At 40.6% G+C, this 26,706-nt stretch overlaps 1 protein-coding gene across 4 annotated transcripts in view; it reads left to right on the top strand.

Annotated features, from left to right (window-relative positions):
* Positions 1 to 26,706, top strand: part of FIP1L1 (factor interacting with PAPOLA and CPSF1) — a 133,081-nt gene that overhangs the window by 7,192 nt on the left and 99,183 nt on the right. For 3 of the 4 annotated variants that reach the window (XM_073608447.1, XM_073608445.1, XM_073608444.1), the window contains exons 2-9: positions 2,435 to 2,483; positions 7,070 to 7,127; positions 10,382 to 10,479; positions 10,561 to 10,625; positions 11,660 to 11,767; positions 12,660 to 12,790; positions 17,632 to 17,741; positions 20,753 to 20,849. In XM_073608447.1, the coding sequence (XP_073464548.1) occupies positions 2,435 to 2,483; positions 7,070 to 7,127; positions 10,382 to 10,479; positions 10,561 to 10,625; positions 11,660 to 11,767; positions 12,660 to 12,790; positions 17,632 to 17,741; positions 20,753 to 20,849 (716 nt within the window). The remainder of the gene's footprint in view (positions 1 to 2,434; positions 2,484 to 7,069; positions 7,128 to 10,381; positions 10,480 to 10,560; positions 10,626 to 11,659; positions 11,768 to 12,659; positions 12,791 to 17,631; positions 17,742 to 20,752; positions 20,850 to 26,706) is intronic. The other variant, XM_073608446.1, reaches the window with a different exon arrangement.

Raw genomic sequence — 26,706 nt, 5'->3', positions numbered from 1 at the left:
TCTCTTCTACCTGGCAACTGCTGCAGGCTGACACAGGGAAGATCATGTGACCAGAGCCAACTGACAATAGTTAAAGCGGAGTTCCTCCCACATATTTTTTTTTAAAAGGCTGTTTTGATTTAATCTCATGTTGTAATCGCTATTTCTTATTTTTTCTCATAAAACTAACCTTTGTTTTGTCTGTGTTGCGCACTTCTATCTTGCTTGTGGGCATGTAAAGCCCACTAGGATACTTTTCCGGGATATGGTGCTGTTGGCTACCCAGCATGCACCTCCCGATCTTGCGCATGTGCATTAAAAACATGTTGCAGCGCAGTCATGTTAGTTTTCTAAATCTCGTGATTCTGAGAGGAGGCCTGGGAATCATGACACACATCTCCCAGGAGTCGGTGTGCAAAAGGAAACTACGTACATACATCGCTGCAGAGAGGAGAAACAGGAAGACAAACCCGCATCCAATTAGCATAAGTTTGAACTCAGCCTTTGTGGTGCACCGAAATGAAACCGAAAATCCAGGATGCACTTGGCCAAAACCACAATTGACAGTTTTTACGAAATCTATCTATTTTTCTTATATATATATATATATATATATATATATATATATATATATATATATATATATATATATATATATATATATAGTTTGGTTTTTTTAATATCGTGAATTTAAATGAATATGAATTTATTGTTGGCCATTAACACCTTTTTATAGCATTAAAAATCCTGCTTGTTGCATTTTTGGTGCATATTTGGTCAGTTAAAAAAAAAAAGACCTCCCCATTGAAAACGCAGCAAGAACGCATAAAAAAAATGCACCTGCGCTATGCTTTTGATGCATTTTGAGTCATATAACTATGAAAAAACACACTATAAGCAAGTTAAAATCGCAGGTGTTTTTTGGCAGCCATTATCTGCACTTTTTTTTTTCTTTCGGCACAACGCTGAAAACCCTATTTTTTTTGCCTGATGATTTTCTGCAGCTGAAATTTCGGTGCATCACTAATGAGTCACTGCTCTCTTCTCCAAGCTGACCAAGAGTTGTTTAGCAGTCATGTGATTGATCAGTTCTTCGGCTTACAGCCAACGTGACGGCTTCAGCATCACACTGATGCTGCAACATAAAGGGAGAGTATGTGGATTTTTTTGTTTCTTTTTTTTTTACCAACCCCACAGTTCTGCTTTAGGCTGGGTTCACACTAGTGCGAATTGGTTGCGGGTTTCCCTACATCCAGTTTGCATGACAGGAGATTGTGACGGGCTCTCTATGGAGCCGATTCACATATCTCCCGGGCGGCTACAGAGCGGCATGCACAGGAGTGCTGTGCGTCTTTGACTCCGTTTCAGGGCCAAATTCAGGCAAAAATTTGTCCCTGAAACGGAGAATAGTGACGCACCGGACCCTTGCTGTCAGCCCCATCCGGCAGCAGTGTAAACCCAGCCTTAAAGAGGAGTTCCACCCAGGCGGGCATTAAAAAAAAAAAAAAAAAATTAAAAGTCAGCAGCTACAAATACTGCAGCTGCTGACTTTTAATTGGACACTTACCTGTCCCTGGGTCCAGCGATGCGGGGGATCGAAGCCCCGCTCGTCCCCCCCTCCGCTTGTCGGCGCCGGCATTTCAACTGTGGGCGCCGGGCTGTGGCTTCACAGCCTGGCACCCACTGCGCATGCGCGAGCGGCGCCGTGATTGGCCGCTCAATCACCTGGGACCTGTAATGGGTCCCAGATGATTGACAGGAGGGAGGGAGAAGAGCCGAGCCCTTCCTGTGCCAGGGGGAAGTGATGTCACCAGCCCAGGCAGAGGAAGGGGCAGACTACGAGGGACCACCTAGCAACAGGCATTTAGAGGTGAGTAAAAAAAAAAAAAAATATCCAAATTTTTTTTGTTTTTTTTTTTTAGAATTTTTTAGATATGTTTGTTTTTTTGGGTGGAACCCCACTTTAAGCATGCAACCTTGAAAACCTGGCCTGGTCTAATCCTTCCCCACTTATTTTAAAACTAAAAGAAAATATTTTGCCTAGATTTAGTCGTTATAACGCTTTTTCTTCTTCTGGAAGTACCTCTAATTACACAACTTTTTTTATTAATCCTTTATTTTTTTCTTAAATCTAAAAATGCCTCCTGTGAGTAAATGTATTGTAGTGTGTGACTGTGATGATGTGTTCTTACTCATTTGCCATCTATGCTGCAAGTAATCATTTTATGAGATCCAGAGGAACAGATCTTTGTTACCTATAGATACCAGAAAAGGATGAGCTTGTAGTGCCGGCTGAGCGGAGAAACTGAAAATATGAGTAGAGAGATGTGGTTGCTGGCAGAAACCTGCTCCATTTTCCTTTTAGTTTTTACACAAGGCCTAATGAGATTTTCTTTGTAATGTTTCAAGTCCTTTGAGGATGACTGACATGTTCTCAATTTGTATTCATTTGTAGAGGAAAATGAAGCTGCAGGACCAGATGATGATGAAGAGGATATAACAAGGTGAGTAATTGTATTTGTTTATCATGAGACTGCACTTTCAAAGGACCCGCCACAAAAAAAAAAAACAAGTTCTTACATTTGATTGGTCCAGATAAGTTGCCTCTAAAGCTGGATAATAATACATTGGATGGTGGCTGGGGATGCTAAAATTCTTAGTTGTATTCATGCCAGACATGTCAGCTTTGATCTTCCGACTCTGCTGGTGTGTGTTTTGATGCTTATACATGATTACTCTCCCTTCCCCTTCATCCGTTCATAAAATATCTTAAATTCTTTTTCACAGCATGCAAAGGAGCAGTCCTGTCGTTCAATGCCCTTCCTCTCCCCTTGTCCAGTCATAGAATATATTGTATTCTGCAAAAAGAACATATAACATTTTATGAATGCATGTGGGGGAGAGTAAACAACACTATTTTTTAGGCCTCACGTACACTGGGCATAAATACTGCTTATACAGGCGTTTGGCATTTTTTTTCTTTCAGCCTGTAGAAGCAACACAATGTTAGCTTATGTGTCCATGCTTATTTGGGCATTTACAGGCATATTTGTAGAAGAGTGTTTATAGGTTGGAAAAAAAAAAAGTGCGTTTTTACAATCTTTCAGGCAGAAAAAACAATTGACACGCCTAAACTCAACATTTAGGCGTGTCAAGTGTTTATAAATGTGCCTAAACGCGTATACAGTACGTTCCATACCGTGAGGGAGAAAAGTATTTGATCCCCTGCTGATTTTGTATGTTTGCCCACTGACAAATGATCAGTCTATCATTTTTTAATGGTAGGTTTATTTTAGTGAAAGACAATAATAACAAAAATATCCAGAAAAACGCATTTCAAAAAAGTTATAAATTGATTTGCATTTTAATGAGTGAAATAAGTATTTGACCCCTTCACAAAACATGACTTAGTACTTGATGGCAAAACCCTTGTTGGCAATCAGAGGTCAGACGTTTCTTGTAGTTGGCCACCAGGTTTGCACACATCTCAGGAGGTATTTTGTTCCACTCTTTGCAGATCATCTCCAAGTCATTAAGGTTTCAAGGCTGATGTTTGGTAACTCGAACCTTCAGCTCCCTCTTCATATTTTATATGGGATTAAGGTATGGGGACTGGCTAGGCCACTCCAGGACCTTAATGTGCTTTTTCTTGAGCCACTCCTTTGTTGCCCTTACAGTGTGTTTTGGGTCATTGTCATGCTGGAATACCCATCCACGACCCATTTTCATTACCCTGGCTCAGGGAAGGAGGTTCTCGCCCAAGATTTGACAGTACATGGCCCCGTTCATCGTCTCTTTTGATGCGGTGAAGTTGTCCTGTACCCTTAGCAGAAAAACACCCCCAAAGCATAATGTTTCCACCTCCATGTTTAGTGGTGGGGATGGTGTTGTTGGGGTCATAGGCAGCATTCCTCCTCTTCCAAACTCAGCGAGTTGGGGTTGATGCTAAAGAGCTCAATTTTGGTCTCCTCTGACCACAACAGTTTCACCCAGTTCTGCTCTGAATCCTTCAGATGTTCATTAGCAAACTTAAGATGGGCCCTTTACATGTGCTTTCTTGCGCAGAGGAACCTTGCAGGTACTGCAGGATTTCAGTCCTTCACGGCGTAGTGTGTTACTAATTGTTTTCTTGGTGACTATATTCCCAGCTGCCTTGAGATCGTTGACAAGATTCTCCTGTGTAGTTCTGGGCTGATTTCTCACCATTCTCATGATCATTGAAACTCCACGAGGTGAGATCTTGCATGGAGCCCCAGACAGAGAGAGATTGACAGTTTTTTTGTGTTTCTTTCATGTTTCCATTCAACTGTTGTCACCCTCTCACCAAGCTGCTTGGTGATGGTCTTGTAGCCCATTCCAGCATTGTGTAGGTCCACAACCTTGTCCCTGACATGCTTGGACAGCTCTTTGGTCTTTGTTATGGTGATGAAATTGGAATCTGATTGCTTTTGTGGATAGGTGTCTTTTATACAGGTAACAAGCTGAGATTAGGAGCACGCCCTTTAAAGAGGAAGTAAACCCTGATGGGTTTTACTTTCTTTTTTGCTCCCTGCAAGGCCTGCAAATGAAAAGCTTAAAGCGGTATAAACCCATGACTTTTTTTTTTTTTTTCTACACCTGTAAGAGGAAAGGCATAATGAGCTAGTATGTACCGGATACTAGCTCATTATGAAATGCTTACCTTAGAACGAGGCGCCGGTATCTCGCCCTGTCCATGCCGAGGGAGCTGACATTTTCCCTCAGCGTGTCCTACGGGTATCGCGGCTCTGGCGCTGTGAGTGGCTGGAGTCGCGACGTCGTCACTCCCACGCATGCGCACGGGAGACTTCTTTCCGGCAAGTTCCAGAGTCTGCCGGACTTTCAGCCGAGAATCCCCGCAGCGCATGCGCCGCTGAAGTCAGCGGCTCATTGCGAGGGGAATATCTCCTAAACCGTACAGGTTTAGGAGATATTCTTTTTACCTACAGGTAAGCCTTATTATAGGCTTACCTGTAAGTAAAAATAAAAAAATGACTTTACTACCTCTTTAATGGGCTAGTATACATCACATACTAGCCCATTATACGACACTTACCTGCAAACGAAGCCCGCGCTGTCCCCTGAGCTGGCCGCGTCCATCTTCACCCCTCTTCCTTCAGGGGCCACGGACTCCGGCTCTGTGACTGGCCGGAGTTGTGTGACGTGCACGTGGGAGCCGTCAGTCACGGCACACGCTGGGGGAAGAAACGGCGCGGTGGTCTGTTTCTTCACAGTGCAAGCGCATGCGCCGATGACGTCATTGGCGCACTAAAAGTGAAATATCTCCTAAACGGCGCACATTTAGGAGATATTTCCACTACCTATAGGTAAGAATTATTCTAGGGTTACCTATAGGTAAAAGTCACCAAAAAGGCTTTACAACAATTTTAAGAGAGTGCTCCTAATCTCAGCTAGTTACTTGTATAGAAGACACCTGGGAGACAGAAATCTTGCTGATAGGGGATCAAATACTTATTTCACTAATTAAAATGCAAATCAATTTATAACTCTTTTGAAATGCGGTTTTCTGGATATTTTTGTTGTTCTGTCTCTCACTGTTAAAATTATATTCTGATCATTTCTTTGTCAGTGGGCAAATGTACAAAATCAGCAGGGGATCAAATACTTTTTTTTCCTTTGTTTGTTTTTCCTGGACTTCCATTTTAATCATATGTGGCCTTATTTAACCACTTCCGAACCATCGACATACCCATATGTTAACTATCCGCTGGATTGCTTTTACAAGCAGCAAGAGGGGACGTCCACCCCTAACTGCCACCTTCCATGGCTTGCTCGGCTCTTCTGTCCCACCGGGAGACCCCAGCAACCCGCCAGCTGGTTGGAAAACCGAACAAAGCCCAGATGAACTTTGATCGCCTCATTGCTATGGCAACGGAAGTGAAGACCTGACATCACTTCCGGTTTACCCGGATGTCAACGGCGCCCAAAAAAATCATAGGCATTCGAAAACACGGATCCACATATCATTTTTTATATTTTACAAAAAATTGGGTTATGTACTGTGTGTTTTTTTTTTTTTGTTTTTGTTTTGTTTTGTTTTGTTTTTAATTCAAAAAAGTGCTGTACAAATACAGTATGACATAAAAAATTGCAAAACCCTGTTATTCACTAGGGTAGGGGTAGGCAACCTTAGAGAGATGGAGCTCTACTTGAGCAATAATGATGAAGTCAAAGGTTCACACCAGAACGTGATGCCAGAAAGGCATGTTCCATGTGTGTTTCCTGTATAGTGTTAAAAATGCGCTGCCTTTGTGATCTACTGTGGGTGATTATACATTGTTAACCCCAAAATAGATCCCAAACGCAGTGAACACAAAAAAAAGTATTACAAGGGAGTGCAGGGATCAGGAGTGCGTTGCGCTCAGAATGCAGGGATCAGGAGTGCGTTGCGCTCAGAATGCAGGGATCAGGAGTGCGTTGCGCTCAGAATGCAGGGTAGGAGCTGCCAGAGTGACTTTTAATATTAACAAGCTGGTGATTGATTGCTTAGGACCTAGCAAACAATCGCCTGCATGATAACTTGGAAAAATTAACTTGGCCAGCTCCTCCCCCGCCCTCCGTCCTGGGCTGTGCTGCCTCTCGTTCTCTGCTGTTCACAGGGCCAGAGGTGGCTGAGGGTGGAAAGACAAGGTCCGGTAGCTGGTTCGGCGCAGACCCGTTCCCAGTCTACCTGTTGCCTACGCACGTTGACAGGTAGCCTGCCATCGATGGGTTGCCGACCCCTGCTCTAGGGCCTCTGCTTTAAGAAAAAAAAAAAAGTAAAATGTTTGGTTTTAACAAATTTTCTAGCAAAAAAAATTTAAACAGTGCCAGAAAAGGCCTGGTCTGAAAGTGGTTAAAGTATTGTAACTAAATAAGCAAAGAACAGGTGCAGTAACAATAACAGTAAAACGGGAAATTACCTTCTACTCTACAAACTGCTGAAAAATATTTGAATTGTGATTTGTCCACTCTTGGTTTAAGGCAATCTTGTTAATTTATTTTTTTTTTCTTTTTGTAAGTACATGTGTGTAACCCAACTGTTTATCACATTCTGTTTTGTATTCTGTAGCTCTCATCCAGTAACCAGTGTTGAAGCTGAAACTACTGAAAATGGTGTTGTAAAACCGGTAATATCGCCAATAATGTTATGTCTGATGTGTTCTGTGAAGTAAGGCTGTAGTGATTAGTAGTTGTGAAATTTAAAATGTATTTGAAATTTATGACTGCATTCTGTGTAGCTTCTAATTGGTTCGGAGGAAATGGAGTTCAAGGCATAGAGTTCACTGATCTTTCCATTGCATTGCAGTAGTGTACACTGATGTGTGTTGTGTTTTAGAAGGATCTCATTTAGTGTCTTGAATGTAAAAACTCAGGACACACATATTGCAGTATAAGAATTGTTCCATTGGAAACCATGTGTTTTTTTTAATTCCATGTATTTGTCTATTGGGGCTCTGGGGTGTCATCTGTGTCTTAGCCTTGTCTCTTGTTTGAGTTTCTGACCCAGAAAAAGTAACAAAGTAATAAAAAAAAAATCTGCACCTTTTTGCTTCCAAAAACAAGTCCGCTTCTATATTTAAGTTGTGATGTGCTTTTTTTTAAAAAAAAAAAAAAAAGCTAAACCAGTTGCAATCAGTGGAAGCTGAAAAGGTAATGTTCGTGCATGTACTGTCACATACTTGGCAGAGTATCACTGGAGTCTCCAGACCAGTGCACTGTTATCCAAGTATTGAATTCAGTTCCCAGAATTGAACTCCTATCAGATGCAGTCACTGTTTGGATATTCAGACAGTTGCGTGTGCTGTGGCTGTCTGAATACAATGCCTGAGTAGAGTAGATTCCTTCATCCACGCTTGTTTAGCATGGATGGGGGAGCCGAATAAACATGGCTAGCCTTCTTTGTGGGCAAAAGTCCCAAAACGCAATGTAAATAAAGGCCAGATGCCATCAAACACTTTGACATAAATATGTTTTCCCCCTACAACATTTTACAGCTTTATTTCTGTACTTTTTACATTTAAAGGGAAAAAAATCTGGTACACTTCAACAGTAAATCATGGTACACACAATGAGATTATAGGACAATCCGATAATTGTCCATTTTTTTGTGTTATATGCTAGGCTCCATATCGAAAATGAAGAGGTTGCTAAAGTTACAAAAATGCTGGTACGACAGAATAACAATTCAGGAGTGCTGTAATGTATTGTATTTTCGGACAAATTCTGTACTGTACCAATTAAATGAAAATCGTTCCTTCAGGTACCGTACAAGAGCATTTTTTTTTTTTTTTTTTTGTCCTATCTGATAATTTTGCATGACCTATCCTGATCAGCTCTTGAAAGCTGTGTACTAACGATCTGATTGACGTACAATCACTTCAAAAACTTTTTTTTCGTACAATTTTTCTGATTGTGTGTACTGGGACTAGGCTTTAGTTTTAGGGCCCCTTCACATGGGCCTTCTGATCATGTCTGCCTGTCAGTTTTTCAGACAGACCTGATTGGAAGCTCCATGCAGCTCTGTGGGCAGGCTGATGTAAATGGACTTGTGTCTGTTTCCACCTACCTACAGTGAGGGGAAAAAAGTATTTGATCCCCTGCTGATTTTGTACATTTTCCCACTGGCAAAGAAATGATCAGTCTAAAATTTTAATGGTAGGTTTATTGTAACAGTGAGAAATCGAATAACAACAAAACTATCCAGAAAAACACATTTCCAAAAAGATCTAAATTGATTTGCATGTTAATGAGTGAAATACGTATTTGACCCCTTTGCAAAACATGACTTGGTGGCAAAACCCTTGTTGGCAATCACAGAGGTCAGATGTTTCTTGTAGTTGGCCACCAGGTTTGCACACGGCTCAGAAGGAACGCTTGGTAACTCAAACTTACAGCTCCCTCCACATATATTCTATGGGATTAAGGTCTGAAGACTGGCTATGCCACTCCAGGACCTTAATCTTTTTCTTCTTGAGCCACTCCTTTGTTGCCTTGGCCATGTGTTTTAGGTCGTTGTCATGCTGGAATACCTATCCACGACCCATTTTCATTGCCCTGGCTGAGGGAAAGAGGTTCTCGCCCATGATTGACGTTACATCATGGCCCCCGTCCATTGTCCCTTTTGATGTGATGAAGTTGCCCTGTCCCCTTAGCAGAAAAACATCCACAGAGTATAATGTTTCCACCTTCATGTTTAGTGGTGGGGATGGTGTTCTTGGGGTCATAGGCAGCATTCCTCCTCCAAACACGGCGAGTTGAGTTGATGCCAAAAAGCTTGATTTTGGTCTCATCTGACCACAACACTTTCAGCCAGTTCTCCTCTGGATCATTCAGATGTTCATTAGCAAACTTCAGGCGGGCCTGTACATGTGCTTTCTTGAGTAAGGGGACCTTGTGGGTGCTGCAGGATTTCTGTCCTTCATGACGTAGTGTTTTACTAATTGTTTTCTTGGTGACTATGGTTCCAGCTGCTTTGAGATCATTGACCAGGTTCTCCTGTGTAGTTCTGGGCTGATTCTTTACCGTTCTCGTGATCATTGAAACTCCATGAGGTGAGATCTTGCATGTAGCCCCAGACCAAGAGAGATTGACAGTTTTTTGCTTCTTCCATTTGCGAATAATCGCACCAACTGTTGTCACCCTCTCACCAAGCTGTCAGGCGATGGTCTTGTAGCCCATTCCAGCCTTGTGTAGGTCTACAATCTTGTCCCTGACATCCTTGGACAGTCCTGTGATCTTGGTTACGGTAGAGAGATTAGAATCTGATTGCTTCTGTGTACAGGTTGTTTTTTTTATACAGGTAACAAGCTAAGATTATGAACACTCCTTTAAGAGTGCTCCTAATCTCAGCTAGTTGCCTGTATAGAAGACACCTGGGAGCCAGAAATCTTGCTGATAGGGGATCAAATACTTATTTCACTCATTAAAATGCAAATATATTTAGAACTTTTTTTGTAATGCATTTTTCTGGATATTTTTTGTTCTCTTAAAATAAACTTACTATTTAAAATTATATACTGATCATTTCTTTGTCAGTGGGCAAACATACAAAATCAGCAGGGGATCAAATACATTTTTCCCTCGCTGTACCTTCGTGGCTGTCCAGGTGCAAAACAAAACTGCGGTCTTTTTCTGTTGTTCCAGACCTAAACATGATGAATCGGAGAGAGCCTGATGTAAACAAACACAAGTCCGTTTACATCCTGCCAACCATAGAGCTATCGCGGGACCACCCTTATCCGTTGTGTAAATGCATTTGTTCTGTTCAGCTCACAGATTCTCTGCTGAATGGAGCAGAGCGGCTCGGTGTGAAAGGGCCCAAACTCAGCATTTAATATTATTTAAATATGTTTAATTTTGCTTGTTTTCATAATTGTTCAAGGTGACTGAGACAGAAGATGACAGTGACAGTGATAGCGATGATGATGACGACGATGTTCATGTTACTATTGGAGATATTAAAACAGCACCTCAGTATGGGTAGGTAACACATATTGCAAACCATTCTAGGTAGCTGGTGTTCATTGTGGACTTTCATTTTCATGCTTTTTTGTGTTTTAGAAGCTATGGTACAGCCCCTGTTAACCTGAACATTAAAACTGGAGGTAGAATTTATGGACCTGCAGGTAAGCTATTTTTGAGAACTAAAAAAAATCTATTTGGTATATGTGGTGTGCTTAGTCATTACAGGTGAGATATTAAAGTAGATGTCAGCTGCCTGACAGTAGCACAAATATTATGTGACATAAACTGCCATCATTTTATTCTGCAAGGTCCCTGCTTTCGGAAAATATTTTTTTGGATGTTGTAAGTAATTTTCAGACCTAAAATGTGTATTTTAACATGTGCAAATAATGGAGAAAAATGTTCCAGATTCAAAAGGGTTAAACCTGTACACTTGTAATTACCCTTCTGGAGCAATTATTTCATTTTTCACACATTTTAAAATCTGCATTTTTAGCTAGACAATAAATAAAAGCCCCAAGAACATTTTTTTTAAAGCAAAGGACCTGTAGAAGATGGCAGTTGAATTTTTTTTTTTTTTTTAGGTTGTCAAATCCTATGTTTTTAGAACAAAATACACAATTGAATTTTGTTTCACACAAACTCCATAAAATCTCATTTTTTTTTAATACAAAATAAAAGGTGAGGTTGTGTGAAGTAAATGCTGTAGATACCAAATTTGTTTTTACCTAAGGCTCCATTCACGCCTGGGCATTCTGGAATCGACCAATTCTGCCCACAATTCCATAATCACAGCAAAACATGCAATGCCATTACTTCTTAATGGCACACCAATCATGGCAAAATTGCAACGTATGAAGCTTGTCCCTCAAAAAAGGAGCAGGAGCTTTTTTCGGAGCGACAGCTTCACGCGTTGTAGTTTGCAGCAATTGCAGAGCTATTTTATCGCAGCCAAATCACACCACGATTGGGGTGCCATTAAGATTAATGGCATCACAAACGCGTCCTGTGTTTTGCTGCTATTCTGGAACACCCAGGTTTGTGAATGGACCCTAATGCTGTGAATGCATTAAGATTTAAAGTGTAGCCTTTAGTACTGCTTTTAATGTGTGTATTTACAAATGTAATATTGTAGATGTAACGGTAAAGACAAGTAGAATTTATTAGAAATATTAAACTGTATTCTTCTTTGTAGGTGGGAAGGGCAAAGGAGTGGATTTGGATGCCCCAGGCAGTATTAATGGAGTTCCGCTAGTAGAGGTGGACTTGGATTCCTTTGAGGACAAGCCTTGGAGAAAACCAGGTAATGATCTGTGCAGATGATGTAACAGTTGTGTTTAGCCATGCTGACATTTGTTTACAGATTTCTGTAATGTGCAGCAGTGACAGCCGTTAAAAAGCTTAGAGATGCAAAATTGGAGGCAACTAAAGGCAAAACTTTTTTTTTTCGGACAGAGTGGAGATGGATTAGAACACTTATGTTTGTTTTACTGTCTGCACCCCTCTGAATTTGTCCTGTTCACCATTCTCAAAAATGGAAAAAAAAAATCACACATTTTGGGTTGTCCCCAGAATAGTTTTGCACAGAGCAGCCCCGATCCTCCACTTCTTGGGTTCCCTGATATCACTTGTGGCTCCTCTGCCCCCATAGCGCATGCCGCTTGCTATGGGGGGCACTCGTGCATACTTGATCTGAAGCCTATGTGTCGATTGACACCCCACTCCCTCTTAACAGGCTGTGATGAACAGCAGCAGGAGCCAATATCTCCTGCTGCTGCCTCTGTATCCAGAGAAGAGAACTGCTCCCATCCCAGGCACATCACTGGATCGAGATTGGACTTTGGGAAGTATAAAGAGAAGGGCCTGAACACTGTAGGTTTTTTACCTTTTAATGCATAGAATGCATTAAGGTAAAAAAAACAAAAAAAAAAAAAAACACCTTCTGCCTCCTAGAACCACTTTAAGCAAAGTAGCTGTTTTTAAAGGTGGAATCAGCAAATTGATTTAATTTTTTTGCAGGCTAGATTCTATTGTGTTTCCTCAATATTCCATTCCTGCACCAGTCCCATATTCTTATCCACTGGATGTTATGGGCAATGGAGCTTTATTTTGTATAAATTGGCCTATTTTTTTTTGCATGTGAAAAGACTCTATTCTTAGTAAATGTGTTTTTTTTTTTTTTTTCCCAACTTTAGGTGCTGACCTTTCAGATTACTTCAATTATGGTTTTAATGAAGAAACATGGAAAGCGTACTGTGAAAAACAGAAGCGACTACGGATGGGCCTAGAAGCACTTCCAGTCTCTTCAACTACGAATAAAATTACAGTATGTTGGAATAAATCGGGGGAGTATATTTATAGCACTATTTTTCTTCAGCTGCAACTTTCTAATACTGAAATACTAGCAAGAATAGTAATATAAAATAACATTGTCAAGCCATCAACATTAATGTTCTTTTATGCTGAGAGCAAAGCTGGTCACAAGATGTTGGTGTTTTATAATGGGAGTTGTTTTAAAACTAATGATGTGCAATTGTATGAAATAAGCCATTATGCACAGGCCCTTAGGAATAAAACAACACTTACAAGTGTAAACATCATCCTCACTTAGTATTATATATTTATGGCAGTTTGTCCAGTGGTGGTGTAAATGTATTGTGAATGTGCTGCAGAAAACCTGCTTTTTTTTTTTTTTCTTTTTTTTTTTAATATTGACGTACTCATGTAGTCAGTGATGTATGGGTGCTCGTTGCATCTAACACCTCTAATTTTGCATCTCTGAGCTTTTATAGTATCTGTAAACAATTCGATAACGTTAACAGGTAGCTCTCTGCTCTAAACCGCTACTTCCTGCTGCCACTCAAACTCCGGTACCCGAGTAAACAGACTTTACCACACTCTCAAACTCAATGTTGGGCAAAAAGCTGTTGCACACCAGAAAGATCACTGACATCCACAATCATTACGGTTACAGCCCCGCCCTAGCACCGTCCCCATCGCATTTCACCCAGTAAGACTTTGTATTAGAGTTTTACTCTATATACAGTGCCTTGAAAAAGTATTCATACCCCTTGACATTTTCCACATTTTGTCATGTTACAACCAAAAACGTCAATGTTTTATTTATAAATATTTTATTGGGATTTTATGTGATGCACCAACACTAAGTGGAAGGCGAATGATAAATGTGTTTTCCAAATTTTTTACAAATAAATCTGTGAAAAGTGTGGTGTGCATTTGTATTCAGCTCCCTTTACTCTGATACCCCTAACTAAAATCTAGGGGAACCAATTGCCTTCAGAAGTCACCTGGTTAGTAAATGGAGTCCACCTGTGTGCAATTTATTCTCAGTATAAATACAGCTGTTCTGTGAAGCCTTCAGAGGTTTGTTAGAGAACCTTAGTGAACAAACAGCATCATGAAAGCCAAGGAACACACCAGACAGGTCAGGAATAAAGTTTTGGAGAAGTTTAAAGCGGGGTTAGGTTATAAAAAAAAAAAAAATATCCCAAGCTTTGAACATCTCACGGAGCACTGTTCAATCCATCATCTTAAAATGGAAAGAGTATGGCACAACTGCAAACCTACCAAGACATGGCCGTCCAACGAAACTGACAGGCCAGGCAAGGAGAGCATTATTCAGAGAAGCAGCCAAGAGGCTGTTTTTATTTGTAAAACATTTTGAAAACCATTTATCATTTTCCTTCCACTTCACAATTGTGTGTGTTGGTCTATCATATTAAATCCAAATAAAATACATTTAGGTTTTTGGTTGTAACATGACAAAATGTGGAATATTTCAATTTTTCAAGGCATTGTGTGTGTGTGTATATATATATATATATATATATAATATGTATATATTTATAATATATACATTTTTGATGTGTGCTCTGGCGTTCTACATTGCCCAGCTGTGCTAGGGGGCACCGCACAGCCCCTTTTTTAATTTTTTTATTACAACATTTATTTGAAGCATTTGTTGCTTCGCTGCCCAACATTGCAGTGCGATTCGGCCTGGTATGCTGCGATAAAATGCAGCATTTTTGCATTTTATCGCAGTACTAGGCTGGGTTGCAGTGTGAAAGAAACCCATAGGAAGGGATTGTTTTCTGTCTGTCCCTGTGGTGACAGACGTTTTACCATGCGCTAAAACGTGTTTTACTGCACATAGTATGAATTGGCCCAGAGGGATCTCTGAGTCCTGTTATTCCTACCTTGCTAAAACCAAGAAAAGCCCCTTCCAGGAAGATCTACTATCATAACTAGAAGTTTTTTTTCCAGGTGTGAGCACAGGCACTTCAGTCCCATAGCATAACCTGTGCCTCATATTCTGGCCGTTCAACAAACAGATCTTGACCAGAACTTGGCCATAAGCACTCTGAAAAAGCATGTCTCGGCCTTGAGCCTTTTTTTTTTCAGTTTAAAATGTATTTAGAATTTTCCAAATGGCACAATGCCAACAAGAAAAGAAAAATCAGCAACTTAAACTTCGATTCCATTATATATAGTACTATAAAAAAAAGTTTTAGGCAGGTGTGAAAAAATGCCGTAAGATAAGAATACTTTCAGAAATAGAAGTGTTAATAGTTTCTTTTTTATCAATTAACAACATGTAAAGTAAATTAAATCAATATTTGGTGTGATCACCCTTTGCCTTCAAAACAGCATCAATTCTTCTAGGTACACAGTTTTTGATGAAACTCGGCAGGTAGGTTGTTCCAAACATTTGGAGAATTAACCACAGATTTTCTGTGGCTGGTAGGCTGTCATGTTTTTCTGTCTCTTGTTGTAATCCCAGACAGGCTCGATGATGCTGAGATCAGGGCTCTGTGGTGGCAAGGCCATCACTTCCAGGACTTCTTATTCTTTACACTGAAGATGGTTCTTAATGACATGGCTGTATGTTTGGGGTCATTGTCCTGCCGGAGAATAAATTTGGAGCAAATCGCACACTTCGTGATGGTATGGCATGATGGATAAGTATGTCTGTATTTCTCAGCATTGAGGACACCATTGATCCTGCCCAAATCTCCAACTCCGTTTGCATAAATACAGCCCCAAACATTCCAGGAACCTCCAACATGCTTTACTGTTGCCTGCAGACACTCATTATTGTACCGCTCTCCAACCCTTTAGTGAACATATGGCCTCCTGCTACAGCCAAATATTTCAAATTTTGACTCCTCAGTCCAGAGCACCTGCTGCCATTTTTCTGCACCTCACTTCCTATGTTTTCATGTATAGTTGAGTTGCTTAGTCTTGTTTCCATGTCGGAGTTATTGCTTTTTGCCCACAGTTCTTCCATGAAGAGCACTTTTAGCCAGACTTTCCCAGACAGTAGATGGGTGTACCTGGGTCCCACCAGTATTCGCTGAGTTTTTGCTGATTGCACTGCTGGACATCTTCCAATGTTGAAGAGAAGTAAGCATGATGTGTATTTCATCTGCTGCATTAATTTTCCTTGGCTGACCACTGCGTCTATGGTACTCAGCGTTGACCGATCAGTGGTGCCCTCAATGGTGAGAAATACAGGCAGATGCTTATCCATCAAGTCATACCATCAGGTAGGCGTGTGTTTGGCCCCAAATGTATTCTGCAGCAGGAAAACAACCTCAAACATACAGCCAATGTCATTAAGAACTATCTTCAGAGTAACAAAGAACAAGGAGTCCTGGAAATGAGGGTTTGGCCCCCACAGAGCCCTGATATCAACATCGAGTCTGCCTGGGATTACATGAAGAGACAGAAGGACTCGAGGCAGCCTACATCTGCAGATGTTTGGCACAACCTACCTGCCGAGTTCCTTCAAAAACTGTGCAAGTGTACCTAGAAGAATAGATCTTGTTTGAAGGCAAAGGTCACACTAAATATTGATTTGGTTTACCTTTTTCTTTTGTTCGCTCACTTTGCATTTTGTAAATTGATAAAAATAAACAATTTAAAATATATTTTTGAGAGCATTTTTACATTGCAGCATTTCTTTCTTCACACCTTCCTAAAACCTTTGTTTGAACATATACATATAAAGAGAGAGAGAGAGTGTAAAATTATTTTAACCTTACATATATCTGTTTTTTTTTCTTTAAAAGATTTAACATGTCATACTTGCCTGCTCTGTGAAATGGTTTTGCACAAAGCTGCCTCAATCTTCCTCCTCCTTGGGCCCCCCACCAGCCCTCCTGGCCCCTCGCCAGCCCTCCTGGCCCCTCGCCAGCCCTCCTGGCCCCTCGCCCACCCTGCGAGTGCTCCCATAGCAAGTCGCTTGCTATGTCAGGGCTTGTGCAGGCTCGCTACCGTGCCTCGCTATATGCGTCTATTGACACAGACGGCAAGACTGGGCTCCATTCCCTTGTCCCTGGCTGTGATTGACAGCAGCAGGAGCTAATGGCTACCGCTGCTCTCTGAGCATATGAGGCGGGAGCAAGCAGAGAGCCAGTGCTGGATTGGGATCTGTTAAGTATTTGGGGGTAGGGGAGCTGCACTCAGGATTTTACCTTTTAATGCAGAGAATGCATTAGGGTAAAATACCTTCAGGCTTTAGAACCACTTAAAGAGGAACTGCAGTCTGCTCACATAATTTATAATAAAAACATCTTTGCCATTCTGAAGCTTCCATCCAACCACTTTGCATATTATTTTATAAATACTGCGATTCTGTACTTGCCAAATATGCTGCAGAAATCTCCCTCTACTGAGTCTGGCTGCAACCATTTTAACTGTGGGCAGCTGAAGTTGGTGCCTGTTCACTTCCTGAATTTACACAGACACACCTCCAGCTTTCATTGACTCTTATGACTCATCCCCCCTCCCTTCCTGGCAAACGCTCATGATAGAGAGAGAGCTGGGCATGATGTTATAAGCCTAGGCTTTTTACCAGACAAGAAACAGGAAGGGGGCTGTATAAGGTATTTTCAGGCAGAAAAAAAACGTTTTACTTTCCAAAGTTAAAAAAACAAGAGCTGAAGATTTAATGGAAAGTTGAAAAAAAATGACTGACGGTCCGCTTTAGAGCTAATGGGCAGCCATTATTTTTGGAAATGAGAGAGAAATGTATCTGTCTTCCACCCAATTGTTTTCTGACCATTGCCGTGCTCTTCTGTTCTATTTCTGTTGTCTTTTTCTTATACTTTTTTGTATAATTTTTTTCCTTTTTTATATAAACAGGTGCAGCAGGGCAGAACTGGAAACTCGGAGAAAGAAACTGTTATACAGACGACAAAGCCAGAGTTCACATCGCCAACTTCATTATTTAAATCTAATGCTGCACCTCCCAGGTTGGTAATAAGTTTCAATATTCACACAACATAAATAATGGGTCGGACGTGAAACAGTTTTGCACTGCATCAAAATCTACAGACTAACTTAAATGTTTTGTTTTATTGTAGGGTTATTTCACTACTGTGCTGCGCTGAAGTGCTATGGGAGATTACAATCACATTTGCTGTGAATTCCTGGTGATGAGACTGGGTCATTATGTAATAGTGTCTCATCGATTGCTGTGTCCATAGCATTTTTAATTAGCTTTATTTACTTGCTACCCTATGTTAAAATTTGAAGGATGGCTCCACCCAGTCTGTTCCATGCTGAACTCCGCACCCAAGACCTATTGGTTGCATATGCTACCCCTTTTGCATGATTTTGGAAGAAAAACTTGTTTATTTTTAGAGTATAGTAATGCCTAATACAATATTCAAATTGTTGCCATCTCTTCTGTGAGTTCACAATAGATGTAATTTCTTTGTGTGTAGTCCTGGCAGATGTTCAATAGGGACTGCTTATATACTGTCACTACAATTTGGAGATTGGGCAGAAAAGATATCTGTTTTAAAGTCTTGCAGTGTTTGATTTTGTTTGCAAATTATCAAACCAAAAAAAAACCCCTGTGCTTGCTCAGTGATTTAGCAGCTAACACAACAAATAGACATTTTGCTCAAAGCAACAGGTGTAACAAAGTGTAGCGCTATAATGCTAGATTAGATAACCATAATAAAAAGTGAGATACAATGAAACTTGTATACAAAATGTGTAAAAAAATTGAAAAATAAAAGTCTATAATGTTCTCTAAATATCAATCATATATACTGGTCAATCATAGTCCATTTTGAAATGAAGCAGTTCTGATCATCATGTGGGTAATCAATACAGTAGATAAGTGAAAGTGTCGATGTGAGAATCCCGCCACCCAGGTAAAATGGAGGCTTACCAAAAAGTTTGAACCCAAAAGAGCATATGCTCTATGGGTCAAACCAGCTTATATTGCCCACCGGCAATGGAGGAAGAGTCTTGGGAGCTGACAACAATTGGGGTCCTGAGAGCCTTCACAGGGGGATCTTATGAACCGATATCTCCACAAGCCGAGCCAGCTACTGGCGCCCCTGTAATAATCCTTGTCCATATCAGAGTTTAATAAACCAATTGGTGGAGCCAAGAGGATGAGCGAGATTTAATAGCAGATCATTTATGCTGTGTAATCTGGGGATTTCCCATCACCCCACAATAGTACCCGTCACCTTCCTCGTTGTGGAGCTATCTGTTCATAAGATCCCCCTGTGAAGGCTCTCAGGACCCCAATTATTGTCAGCTCCCAAGACTCTTCCTCCATTGCCGGTGGGCAATATAAGCTGGTTTGACCCATAGAGCATATGCTCTTTTGGGTTAAAACTTTTTGGTAAGCCTCCATTTTACCTGGGTGGCGGGATTCCCACATCGACACTTTCACTTATCATCTACTGTATTGATTACTCACATGGTGATCAGAACTGCTTCATTTCAAAATGGAATATGATTGACCAGTATATATGATATTTAGAGTACATTATAGACTTTTATTTTTCATTTTTTTTTTTTTACATATTTTGTATACAAGTTTCATTGTATCTCACTTTTTATTATGGTTATCTAATCTAGCATTATAGCGCTACACTTTGTTACACCTGTTTGCAAATTATGACTGTTTGAGAACCCTTTGGGTTTTTTATATTGCAGTTTGCTGAAAAAGGTTGAAGCAAGCTTGAGGTCATGTTGTTGTTTAGTTGCATATGGGTATTTGCAGGAAAATCATGGCTGTCCCAAAATGAAAAAACATATCCTCTTTCATAAAGAAAAATACCTTTTTATTGAATATACCTACTTGAGATAGTCGCAAGCAAATTCTGAAGAGCCCCACTCTGCTGAAACAGCAGACTCAGTAAGTGATGATCTGTTGGACATTTTATCAGGCATTGTTTCATCCCTCTCATTCTGACCAAGGCTAACAGAGTAGGGTGTCGCTCCTTTTTATTTAGCAATTCAACAGGTTGTAATAAACCTTAAATACACTTGATTGACTACATACAGTACTGTGCACAAGTTTTAGTCAGGTATGAAAAAATTCTGTAAATTAATTGTGCTTTCAGAAATAGATGTGTAAAATATAGTTTTATCAATTAACAAAATGGAAAGTAAATGGAAGATAAATCCAAATCAAATTAATATTTGGTGTGACCACCCTTTGCCTTCAAAACAGTATTAATTCTTCTAGGTACACTTGCACACAGTTTTTGAAGGAACTCGGCAGGTAGGTTGTTCCAAACATCTTGGGGAACTAAACACAGATCATCTGTGGATGTGGGCTGCCCCAATTCCTTCTGTCTCCTCATGTAATCCCAGACAGACTCGATGTTGAGATCAGGGCTCTGTGGGGGCCAAATCATCGCTTACAGGACTCTTTGTTCTTTACACTGAATATAGTTTTTAATGACATTAGCTGTATGTTTGGGGTCATTGTCCTGTTGTAGAATACCTCCCACTGGCAGTGTGAGTCTCCACAGCTTGTCTTTGCTGAGAGATGGCTAAACTGCTTGGCACAAATAGTACACAACCTCTACTCCACAACTATGTTTCATGTGCTGAATCTGTTGATCCAATTTGCAGAGCAATTTTGTTGCAACTTTGTGGGTTTTTGATGCTGATGCTTTTTATTTTTGGGTAGGAGACTGGATTTTATACACAAAGCTTAACAGAAATGCTTTAAACGCTTGTACATTACATTCGATTTTGATGCATTTCTGTTGGAGTCTATGGGACTAAAATGCTGCACCAGCTCCAAAGTAGCACATGTACCTTTTCCCAAAATGTACTGCAGCTGCACTGCATTGCTGTGCAAGGGCACCGTTGAATATTATGTGATTTCCATTGTTGCGGGTTAGCAGTCACATCTGAAATTGCACTAGTGTGAACCAGTCATCACTTCTTGTAAATTTAAATGCAGTAGCTTTTGCAAATGTATTTCCTCTTAAATTTACAGTAGAAAACTCTCGGGCACAATCGATGTGATTGGACAAACAACCACCATCACACGGGTAGAAGGCAGGCGGCGGGGTGCTAATGAAAGCAACATCCAGGTGCGTATATCATGTGGTTCTTATGATTCTATAAAATAGCAGTTTGAAAGTGATGTTTAAGAACTTTGAAAGGATAAGTTCCCCATTAGTAATATGGTAAATGTTACGTTCGTTTTCAGGGTGTAACATGTTACTGATGCAGCAGCCCTGCTCTCCCCCCCCCCCCCCCAACCCCAATCCCCCATTGTCACAGTAGAAGGGGGATCCACCCCCCCCTCCCCAAGCATGTCACATTTTTAAAAACCGCATGGCTGTATGGGGCTCTGCTGCACAGCCATGTTCGTTCATTCACAGGGATCTGTGAATGAATGAACTACAAGTCCTGTCTATCGCAGTGGTTTTCAATCAACTGTAAGGGCCCTTTGTAGTTCATTGATTCTTCCTGCTCTTCAGTAACTGTCTGCCCGTATGGGAGGTACAAGCAGACAGCTGTACTGAGTGTCAGGAGTCTGACATTGCACTTGCGATCTGCTGATCGTGGGTGCAATGCTTTGCAGACTCCATTGTAAAAAAAAATAAATAAAATATAATATATGCACATGATTTTGCATGAAAAAAAATGCATTTATTTTACAAAAGAACTTAGCCTTTAAAGTCTGTCCTGCAAGATTCCTCATTTAAATTGTTTGCTCTCTTCCCTGTTTTTCTAAGAGGAAATTCTCCAGTCAATCAATCCAGAACATAAACTGGCCAAATATGTTCTAAACTGATTGTAATGATTAGGGTTGATCGGATGTTCGAGTCGAATAGCGAACAGTTTGGGGTGTTCGCGGCAAGTTCGAAAGCCGCGGAACACCCTTTAAAAGTCTATGGGAGAAATCAAAAGTGCTAATTTTAAAGGCTTATATGCAAGTTATTGTCATAAAAAGTGTTTGGGGACCTGGGCCCTGCCCCAGGGGACATGTATCGATGCAAAAAAAAGTTTTAAAAATGGCCATTTTTTCAGCAGCAGTGATTTTAATAATGCTTAAAGTGAAACAATAAAAGTGAAATATTCCTTTAAATTTTGTACCTGGGGGTGTCTATAGTATGCCTGTAAATTGGCGCATGTTTCCCGTGTTTAGAACAGTCCCTGCTAGAGGTCGACCGATATGGGTTTTTCTCTGGCCGATGCCAAAGCCGATATTTAGAAATCTCGGTGGCCGATGGCCGATATATGATGCCGATTTTTTTGGGCCGATATATTAGGCCGATTTCTTTTTTTTTTTTTTTTTTCTTTTTTTTTCCCTTCATCTCATAAAATCTAACAGTTAGACCCCTTTTACACTGGGGCGATGCGCTGGCAGGATGTTAAAAAAAAGTCCTGCAAGCAGCATCTTTGGAGCGATGTATACTGCTCCTCCACCACTCCTGCCCATTGAAATGAATGCGCACCGCTGCCGAAGCGCCTGCAAAGCGTTTTGGCAGCAGCGCTTCAGGGGCGCATTTAATCCCTTCTTCGGCCGCTAGCTGGGTTATAAGCGCCCCGCTAGCAGCCGAATAGCGCCGCTAAAATGACGGTAAAGCGCCGCTAAAACTAACAGCGTTTTACCGTCAACGCATGCCCGCTCCAGTGTGAAAGCAGCCTTAAGTAATAAGTGATACAGAAAAATTTTTATATTTAAACATTTATTAAACAAAACAAACCTCCAATCACTTCACTTGTATGTAGAATTTAGATTAAAAAAAAATAACTATATCTTAAATATTTAATACACAAAAACAGGTAATCAAAACTTTTGGACGAAAAAAAATGGGCTAACTTTACTGCTTTTTTTTTTTTTTTTTTTTTTTTTTTTTTTTTTTTTTAAAAATTGCGTTTGAAAGACCGCTGCGCAAATACCGTGTGACATAAAATATTGCAACAACCGCTATTTTATTCCCTAGGGTCTCTGCTAGAAAAAATATATATAATGTTTGGCGGTTCTAAGTGATTTTATAGCAGAAAATACAGGATTTTTACTTGTAAGCAACAAGTGTCAGAAAAGATTTAGTCTTTAAATGGTTAAACTGAAAACTTCTCCACGGAGTTCAGTCTATTGATAAAAGAACCTGAAAGAGATACAATGTTTCTTCTTATCAGACTTGGCAGGCTGCCCAGAGGAGGAGAGAAGAAAACTTCAGACAACTTGCTTTGACTTTTACAGAAGTCATTTGCAAGTCCCGCTGAAGGTATAATCGGCTTTTTTTATCAGCACAATCGGCAGATGCCGATTAAGTAAAAAGAGCCAAATATCGGCCTCTAGTCCCTGCACAAAATGACATTCCTAACGGAAAAAAAGTCATTTAAAAGTACTCGCGGCTATAATGAATTGTCGGTCCCGGCAATACACATCAAAGTCATTGAAAAAAACGGCATGGGATTTGGCCCTTTGAGTCTGGTATGAATATTAAGGGGAACCCCGAACCAAAATTTTTTAAAAAATTGTTTGGGGGTCCCCTCAAATTCCATACTTCAGGTCTGGTATAGATATTAAGGGGAACCCCGCGCCAATGGGATGTCACCATGTGGCCCCGCCCTCAGTTATAAAACTGAACCAGGGGGTGTTTGGCTCATCCCTAGTAATGATTTACGAGAAGCAATATGGTGTAAATGCCTAACAGACCGATGCAAACTGTAATTATTGGAAAGTGTAGAGAATCTTTGGAGTAAGATTCTTTTTCGGTTTTGTTTTTTTTTTGTCTTAAGCTGGTCATAGATGAGTAGAAAAACGAACGAAAATGCAAAAAAAAAACCACCAAATTGAAACGTTCTTTCACTCTAACGCTCGATGGCCCAATCAATTTTCCAGCCAATTGTATTATATAGTTTTTCTGATTTTGTCTTCAACATTAAACATCATTTTTCTGATAGTGCTACTACCCCTACTGCTCATGCAAAAAAAAAAAATAAATACATTTCCCTCCATGTTTGTTCATTTTTAAAAAAAATGGAAATTGATTCTCGCAGTGACCATACCAACGATACGGAAATCGAATGATCGGTCTACTTACTCAAATTTTTTTCTTGTTACATTTTTCTATCTTTGTATGGCCAGTTTGAAATGTAGAAGTCACTTTTCCAGCTTCTCATAATTCTTTTTCAGACTAAATTTAGAGACCTGGACATTGTCTCTCTAACACGTTCTCATATGACCTCATTATTATTATTATTATACAGGATTTATATAGCGCCAACAGTTTACGTAGCGCTTTACAACTTGAGGGTAGACAGTACAAATACAATACACTTTGATACAGTAGGAATCAGAGGGCCCTGCTCCTTAGAGCTTACAATCTAAGAGGGAAAGTCAAAAGATACAAGAGGTAATAACTATGGGTGATGTGCTGATTGAGAAGATAAATGTACAGTTGTTAGGTGGGGGCCAGATAGGCTTCTCTGAAGAGATGAGTTTTCAGGGATCGTCTGAAAGTGGATAAAGTAGGAGAAAAACGGACGGATTGGGTTAGAGCATTCCAGAGGATGGGGGAGGCTCTGGAGAAGTCCTGAAGGCGAGCATGGGATGAGGTGACAAGGGAGTTCGAGAGCAGGAGGTCTTGGGAGGAGCGAAGAGAACGATTAGGTTGGTATTTTGTGACTAGGTTAGAGATGTAGCTGGGGGCCAGGTTGTGGCTGGCTTTGTAAGTTATAGTTAGTATCTTGAATTTAATTTGGTGATTGAGTGGCAGCCAATGGAGGGATTGGCAGAGGGGTGTAGCAGACGCTGAGCGGTTTGTGTGGTGGATGAGCCTGGCAGCAGCGTTCATGATGGACTGAAGTGGGGATAGCCTATTTAGAGGTAAACCAATGAGGAGGGAGTTGCAGTAGTCGAGGCAGGAGATGACCAGGCAGTGGATTAGAAGCTTTGTGGTGACATTGGTTAGGAAGGGGCGTATCTTGGAGATGTTGCGGAGATTGAGGCGGCAAGCTTTGGATAGTGATAGAATGTGGGGTCGAAAGGTTAGTTCAGAGTCCAGGATTACACCTAGGACCCTGGCGTGGGGAGATGGGTTGATAGCTGAGCCGTTGATATTGACAGGGAAAGCAGGGGAAGTGGCACCTGAGGGAGGAAATATCATGAGCTCGGTTTTGGATAGGTTGAGTTTGAGGTAGTGATGTGACATCCAGGCTGATATGTCTGCTAGTAAGTTGGTAATGCGTGAGGAGACAGATGGAGAGAGCTGGGCGGTGGAGAGATAGATTTGGGTGTCATCAGCGTAGAGATGATATTGAAAGCCATGGGCGGCAATCAACTGACCCAAGGAGGTGGTGTAGATTGAGAAAAGGAGAGGTCCAAGAACAGAACCTTGGGGGACCCCAACGGAAAAAGGAAGAGGAGAGGAGGAAGTAGAGTTGTAAGTGACACTGAAGGAGCGGTGTGATAGGTAGGATGAGAACCAGCGAAGAGTACAGTCACGGAGACCAAAGGAGTGGAGTTTTTTGAGGAGGAGGGGGTGGTCCACTGTGTCAAAGGCAGCAGAGAGATCCAGGAGAAGTAGTACCGAATAGTGTCCATTGGCTTTAGCCATTAGTAGGTCATTTGAGAGTTTAAGGAGAGCAGTTTCCGTGGAGTGTTGAGGGCGAAAACCGGACTGGAGGGGATCTAGAAGTTTATTAATGGTCAGATGGTCGCTTAGTCATGCAAGAAGTCCTAGTTGATTTAATATTGACTTTAGGTTTTTGGTGCAAGTTTTTTTTGTATGTTTGAAAGCTGCTTTTTTTTTTTTTTTTTTTTTTTTTTTTTGTGAAACGTTTAAGTTTAAAATATGTGTTTTTGCTATATCTAAATCAAATAAATATTGGGTATACTATCACCTGCATTTGTTTTGTAAATTTAGGGTAGAGACAATTTGCATAATGGTTTAGTGCAGTTTGAATCCTGCCCAAGACACTCTGTGTAGAGTTTGCATGTCCCATTGCTTGTGTGGGTTACCTCTGAGTACTCTGTTTTCCTCCCACCCTCCAAAGACATATTTGTAGGTTTATTCACTCCTGTCTGAATTGGCCCTTGATTATGAGTGCGCGTATGTGTGCATGTGAAATGGGTACCTCGGATTGTAAACTTCTTGTGGGCAAAGATTGATGTGAATATACAGCATGTATTCACTGTGTAAAATGTAAGGTATGTACATCCCTGTAGTAGTAATAATGTTGCAATTTAAAACCCAGTAACATGAAAATAGTTAATCTGCCCCCCCGCAGTGCCCACAGCCTATAAATCTACTTCTTTACATTAAAATATTGCCACTATATATACCTTTTTGGCTTATCTGTATACCATGATCAATGGTAAACTGCAGTTTCTCCATCACTGAGAGTTCAGGAAGGTGGAGATTTTCACTGCAGCCTGTATACACACCCACATGTGTGATGCCAATATCATGTGACCTGGCTAGCTCTGATCAAGTAATGATTCAGTCCAGCATAAGACACAACTGAGCATGTGCAGGTTGGCTACACTGCCTATGTTAACTGGCTTTCCCCGATAGACAGTGCAGGGAGGGGAGGATTTGTGCATACAGGATAAAGACAGCCTTTTTACATAATGTAGATGATTAACCCCTTAAGTTCCACAGTGAGTATAACAAGCATGCTTTACTCCATATACAGACTGATTTTACTGTTAAACTGCAATACTGAAAATCAGAAATTTCCAATCCTTATAAGGGTTATGTGAACCGTTCTCTTTGACAAAGCCCCATATGTGAAGCTTTGAATTTTATCTCTCCACATCACAGGAAACGATTTAGGCGAATTGATTATACTGGCAATGTCCAAACTGTTGTAGCTACTCTTAACTTGAAAAGTAAAGACACTATTACGAAAAATATATTTAGGAACACTCTATGAGAAGTTTGCCTATGATGACCGAAAATTGTTTTGTTCTCATAAAGGATA

Source organism: Aquarana catesbeiana, linkage group LG01 (genome assembly GCF_042186555.1).
Source record: "Aquarana catesbeiana isolate 2022-GZ linkage group LG01, ASM4218655v1, whole genome shotgun sequence".
Taxonomy (NCBI): domain Eukaryota; kingdom Metazoa; phylum Chordata; class Amphibia; order Anura; family Ranidae; genus Aquarana; species Aquarana catesbeiana.
This window is presented reverse-complemented; position numbering and strand designations above follow the sequence as displayed.